The sequence below is a fragment of the Dama dama genome, chromosome 22, assembly GCF_033118175.1.
Source record: "Dama dama isolate Ldn47 chromosome 22, ASM3311817v1, whole genome shotgun sequence".
NCBI lineage: Eukaryota > Metazoa > Chordata > Mammalia > Artiodactyla > Cervidae > Dama > Dama dama.
Genome location: NC_083702.1, coordinates 30706770 through 30713375, shown reverse-complemented (window position 1 = coordinate 30713375; position 6606 = coordinate 30706770). Strand labels below are relative to the sequence as shown.

Genomic DNA, 6606 nt, shown 5'->3' with positions numbered 1-6606 from the left:
GGGAAATGCAGGGCTGTAGGTGGGGGAAAAGGTAGGGTTTAGAGGTAAAACAAAGCAAAAAGCAGGAGAATAAAATCTTGGAGGAAAGCAAGAGTAAGGAGAATTGGACTGTTATTTTCAAAATGATAAGTCATTAGGTTTTTGAAGGAAGTAAGGCCAGTTATCAGGCTTTGAAAGAAAGTAAAGCCATGGATTTACGTGTGTTCCTCATCCCGATCCCCCCTCACGCCTCCCTCCCCATCCCATCCCTCTGGGTCTTCCCAGTGCACCAGCCCTGAGCACCCATCTCATGCATCCAACCTGGGCTGGTGATCTGTTTCACCCTTGATAGTATACTTGTTTCAATGCTGTTCTCTCTGAACATCCCACCCTCGCCTTCTCCCACAGAGTCTAAAAAGTCTGTTCTGTACATGGCTGATTCATGTCAATGTATGACAAAAACCACTACAATATGGAAAAAAAAAAAAAGAAAAGAAAGTAAAGCCAGGCTCCTACGTTCAGGGTCAGGTAGTCTGACTCGGTGGTAAGAGCTTACCTCTGCCTTCTTCCGGAGCCTTTAGAAGAGGATACAGCCTGAGGCAGTCACCGCGCAGGATTTACTTAGATTCCCGTCAACAGTTTGAGAGATGAGCTTTCACCCCAAATCTCACTAACGGTGTTCGTTTCTGTTCGGAGTGTCTCTGATTTCCAGAAAGGAGGTGGAGGAGCTGATGATCTGTGTAGAAAGGTTTGATGAACCTGTGTTGATTCATAACCTCCTGGCCTGAGGAGATGGAGCCCTGGCTCACCAGACTCTGACCACAGCACTCCTGGAGCTCTTGCTTCTTCTGGGTCAGCCTCAGGGTGATCACCGACCCCCCGAAGCTTCTCTTCAGATGTCCAAGAGACCTTACACACTGCTGTGACAGGGCTGAAGGAAGAACAAAGATTTAATACAATGAGAGAAAACGGGACGACAGGAGAAGATGGCTGTCTTCAATATTTAAAGAACTGCTGCAAGAGAGGCTGCAGGAGCTTTGTGGCTTTAAAGAGCAAAATCAGAGCTGATAGGAGTTACTGATCTGAACTCAAAATAGTTCAGAGTTGAGGGGAGGGGGAATTGGAAGAAGGTGGTTCAAGGTATAAACTTCCAGTTATAGGATAAATAAGTCCTAGGGATGTAAGGCTAGACATGACTCATCTGATTAACATTGTATGCTGAACAAAAGTTGTTGAGAGTAAATCCTAAGTGTTCTCATTACAGAGAATACATTTATTTTTTGTCTTAAAAAAAAATCTGACAGTGAACTGCTTGCTTTTTTTTTTTTTTCAAACGGTTTTGGATTGTGAACTTACCTTCAGTGGAGTTTTTCTGAAAAATGTATTTATTATATTTTTTAACTGTGTTGGGTCTTAGTTGTGGCATGTGGGATCTTCCTTTCGGCACAGGGGCTCACTGCAGTATGTGGGATCTTAGTTCCCCAACCAGGGATCAAACCCACATCCTTTGCATTAGAAGGTGGATTCTTAACCACTGGACAACCAGAGAAGTCCCAAGAGTCCCTCTTAATCTTAGTATGTTGACTTGCTTATTTTCATCCTTCCTTTAACCAGAACTAACAAAGTAGAAAATCTAAACTACTTTGCTTATTATTATATCCTTAGTACTTAGAATAGCATTTGGCATAGAATGTGTGCTAAGTCACTTCAGTTTTGTCTGACTCTTTGCAACACCATGGACTATAGCCCTCCTGGCTCCTCTGTCCATGGGATTCTCCAGGCAAAATACTGGAGTGGGTTGCTATGCCCGCCTCTAGGGGAGCTTCCCGACCCAGGAATTGAACCCTCGTCTCTTGCATTGCAGGCAGATTCTTTACTGCTGAGCCTCCAGGGAAGCCCTTGGCATAGAATAGGTACTCAACAAGTGTCTGTTGAAAGAAAGAACTATAATCTCAGCAATTCTTTCTGATTAGTGCTATAATTATCCCATAGCATAGATAAAAAACTGAGGCTAATGAACTTGCTCAAGATCGCAACTCATCAGTGCTGGAGCTGGGTCCAGCTGGCACTTTTAAGCATCACAATACATTTGTATTATGTTTCCTGTTTTAACATATCAGTCCAAACTATGCTTCAAACTTCATCTCAAATTCCATTTGGATAAGACCACCTTAGCACCTGACACCATCCCTAATATTTCGCTCATCCAATTCTGCAAGCAAGTTTTGTGTGTGCTCAGTTGCTCAGCTGTGTCCAACTCTTGTGACCTCATGGACTGTAGCCCTCCAGGCTCCTCTGTTCATAGGATTCTCTAGGCAAGAATATTGGAGTGGATTGCCATTTCCTTCTCCAGGGATCTTCCTAACCCAGGGATTGAACTCACCCCTTGCGTCTCCTGCATTGGCAGGCAGATTCTTTACCACTGAGCCACCTGGGAAGCCCAGGTAGAAAGTTATCATGAGAACAATTGGTAAATGGTGGTTTTCTCACCTCAGTCAACTGTTCAAAAATGGTGGTGGCACCCAGTAGAAATGAATGTCCCTGCCTAAAAAAAAACTCTGTTCTTCAAGTTTATTTCTGTTTGTGATATTATCTTTTCTTACATTTTCCAGTCACACAAGAAATGGAACTATGCTTAGTATATTAGTGTCTTACTTTACTGAATGAGTAAGTGAAAGCAAAAGTCGCTCAGTTAAGTCCGACTCTTTGCAACCCCATGGACAGTCCATGGAATTGTCCAGGACAGAATACTGGAGTGGGTAGCCTTTCCCTTCTCCAGGGGATCTTCCCAACCTAGGGATCAGACTCAGGCCTCCCACATTGAAGGTGGATTCTTTACCAGCTGAGCCACAAGAAAGCCCAAGAATACTGGAGTGGGTAGCCTATCCCTTCTCCAGGGAAACTTCCCAACCCAGGAATCGAACTGGGGTCTCCTGCATAGCAGGCAGATTCTTTACCAACTGAGCTATCAGGGAAGTCCTACTGAATGAGTTAATCAGTAAGTAATTCTTGATTTACAAAAGACTTCTTAAAGCACAAAAGAAAAAACTCAGAAAAGAGGTTCAGCTAGTTAAGTAACGTGAATGCCTTAACTGAGTTTTCCTGTAGTCTCTGAACATGATGTCATGGTCAGAGCCCTGGCCAGGTAAGGGTTAACTGTTCAGACAAAACAAAACAGAAAGGAGGCGCCCCTGGTTCCAGTTGACTAATCTTTTCTCTCACCTGTTTCCTGCAGCCTTCAGAGCCAAAGAAATTTTACCAGACGATTAAAACTTAGGTAAACAGAGATTCTTTTATTTCCAGCTCTGATTCTCTGGAGAGCAAGAAGTTCCAGCTTACATGTATGCAGATGTTAATTCATATTGGTTACTCAATATATAATTTTAAAAAGTCTGATTATCTTACAGTATAGAGGCAGCAATGAATGAAGGTGATGGTGAATGCTAAGGTAAAGGAAGTTCATTTATTTGGGCTGTTGTGGGTTGCAGTTTATCACTTCTGGTTGCAAAAAATAAAAGGTAGACTTAACGCCGAGAAATGTAAGACTCCTTGGGTTTTCTAATTTGTCTTTAATTTCCTGATAGTGACAACAATTCTACTTAATGCAGGATCGTGTATTAGTAGCACTATCGCTTGTTCACAGACAAATCTGGAAATACAGATTTTGATTTTCAATCATGAAATATATTGATTTTTTTCAAATATGCAGTTACCTGTGGTTTAGAATATTTGAAGTGAGTTTAAATGATCCAGATAGTATTTCCTTCCTGCTTTTTTCTTTCATCTGAAAAGCCCCCTTTTGTTTATCCAGTTCTTCCAAGTTCATCCTTCAAGTTTCAATCAAGCCATGTGTTTTCCATACACCTGTCTCCCTCCCTTGAAATACTAGAGCATTAGTGGTCTATATTATACTGTACTACACAGCTGCACACACACACACACACACACACACACACACACACACACTTTGTTGGAATTTTCTTTCAAAATTCACAAATGAGAAAGTTTTTTAAAGCCAAATAGCACAAAAAAGTATAAAAAGACAAAGTCAACTTGGTGAATATCTTTTTACATGTAAAAATAAATAGAACAAATATAATTGCATGAATTTATATACATGTGCTCCCCTACTTTTAGGAAGGGGAATAGGATCATCATTAGATACATGACTTGACTTGCTACTCTATTCATTTAAACTGTGTACTCTGGGTATTCCTCTAGGTCAGCACATGTGTCTCAGTCATTCTTGGCCTATTTTTTTTTTTTTTTTTGAAAGATGTCTATTTCTATAGAACAGATTTCCAAAACTGAAATTACAGAAACAATGTGTGCTGTAATTCACAACCCTACTGCTTCTATACCCCATTATGTTGAATATTATAAATCTTTAAAATTTTGTTCACTTATATATGAAAAAGTGAGAGTATTGTGTTGTTTTGAATTGTGTTTCCTTGTCTACTAGTGAGACTTAACATCTTTTATAAACTGCTTTTAATACATTTTTTATTTGCATTTCTTCTTTTATGAACCTCAGTCCATACCCATTGTTTATTTTTTTTAATCAATCTTTAGAAGCTCTTTTTTTCACATTAGCGATATAACCTCCTGCTTCTTATATATAGTTTAAACATTTCCTCCATCTCTGTTTTTCAAATATTATTTATGGCAATTTTCTTTTTTCTTTTTTTTTTTTTTTTTGGGGGTTTTATTTCCTTTTATTTTAAAATATCTAAAATGGATTCAAATGGATTGACATCATCAGCTAACTATTTACATCTACTATGATTAACATGGTTTGACACAATCATAAAAAATAAAATGATTAAACAATATGCTTAACTTGAAAAATTTTAACTATGCATTAATTTATTGAGAATCTACTAAAAAATTTTCATTCTCTAGAATTATCACTTGTATTAAATATTTTGCTAAAAGGAAAAAGCTAAATGATTGAAAACTACAAAATGAAAAATAAAAATCAATTTCTTATTTATAGTATGAGATATTAAGTCTCATATCCAAAAATCCAATTTGTTAAGACATTAAGGATTATGCTTTTGAAGTAAGTTCATTACTGACCTTACTGTTAGAAGCATGTTGTAATTCTACACAAAGTTCTAAAATAATATCTCAGACTAGAGGAGCATCTTAGTAACATTAAAATAAAATGGCTTGAGGGTCACAATATTGATTTTAAAATTGTTTTCTGAACCAGTTATCAATGAGGCATATTTGTTCCCAGTAACTCTTTAGTTAATATATGCCTATCCTGTTTGATGATTAGTTTTTAATCTTTTCTCACAGACTCCTGTTGGCCTTTGCGTGAGTCAAGAGGTGGGCTTTCATGTTATTTGACTGAATAAATTTCTTGCGACAGCCTACAAAAGGACACACAAAAGGTTTCTCCCCAGTGTGGATGCGCACATGTGTACGCAAGTTGAAGGACAGGGAAAAGCGTTTTCCGCACCCTTCAAAAGTGCATGGAAATGGCTTCTCTCCAGTATGAACCAGAAAATGTCTTTTTAGCTTTGCACTTTCCTTGAAGGCTTTCCCACATTCTGCACACACATGATCTCGGGGATTATGAACTCGAAGATGCTTTCTCAGGGATGTTTTATTCTTGAACTCTCTTATGCATCCATCTTGAGGACAGACATGTTTTTCTGGAGCACCATATTCTTTATTTGTACTTGGCTTCCTTCTTGTACATCCCATGAACTGTTTAGGTTCTGAAAAGTCCGCGTTGGGTATTCCTCCGGGTGGAAGCTTCTTGCTTGGCTTGTACTCAGAAAACTCAAGAAGTGGATTCTCTCCAACAATCTGTTGAGGAAGTTCTTGTTTTGCATCTCTTTTCATGTATTCCAAGGAACATTCAAGAAGTGAGCTTGCCGCAAGAACCTGTTGAGAAAGGTCTTGTTTTGGTCCTTCTTTCAGACATTCAAAGGACTGAAGGAGTGGGTCCTCTTCCATGATAGGTTCAGAAAACTCACCTCTTATTATGCATTCTATGTAACAGTCAGAGAAGGAATCCTCTTTGACAACCCGGAAGCTAGTCTCATAGCACACATCGTCATCACATAAGATCCATGTCGTGTCAGGAGGTTCCTGCTGGGCTGGCAGCGACTTGTCCCTACTGGCAGCTCTTCTACCCAGGCCTTTCTGGCTAGGTGTCGTTCCCCTTTTCTTCAGTTGCTGGTCCATGGTGTCCTGTTAATTCCCTCTTTGAAGGTTTACACCAGGATAGATCAACCACTTCCAGGTAGGAGTGATCAGCCTGAATTGTCTTCAGCAAGCACCCATGCGAAGCACTCTATCTCCTATTCCAAGTCCTTTTGAAGGTCAGATGTAGAAGAAACTGCTACTAGAGCTCCCCACACAGGGTTAAAATCAACCTGGCTTTATGCTCCAAGGTTTGGATCCACCCTCCTTTTGATGGTCCTCTATTTATGGCAATTTTCTTGCCTTTGTTTACATTGTATTATGATGAGTTCAACTTTGAGAACTTTTTCCATTATGGTTTCTTAAAGTTTCTTTGGTCTTTTTGAAGAAATTTTTTTCAATCTTAGCACTTTTCTACTTAAAAAAAATGTTTACATTTTATAATAGATATTAATATATTATTAATTT

General features: G+C 39.1%; 1 protein-coding gene across 1 annotated transcript; it reads right to left on the bottom strand.

Annotated features, from left to right (window-relative positions):
* Positions 1-611: 611 nt before the first annotated feature.
* On the bottom strand, positions 612-6180 carry LOC133043093 (zinc finger protein 42 homolog). The gene is made up of 2 exons (XM_061123966.1): positions 5286-6180; positions 612-910 (listed from the first exon to the last, which is right to left on the bottom strand). Exons 1-2 carry the CDS (start codon positions 6178-6180, stop codon positions 612-614), a joined length of 1194 nt encoding a protein of 397 aa, XP_060979949.1.
* Between the last annotated feature and the right edge of the window lie 426 nt (positions 6181-6606).

Coding starts and splice junctions, on each gene's coding strand:
- LOC133043093 (XM_061123966.1), bottom strand. CDS start 6,180: ATGGACCAGCAACTGAAGAAAAGGGGAACGACACCTAGCCAGAAAGGC. Junction 911..5,285: donor TCACGCAAAGGCCAACAGGA/GTCTGTGAGAAA, acceptor TTCTTCCTTCAG/CCCTGTCACAGCAGTGTGTA.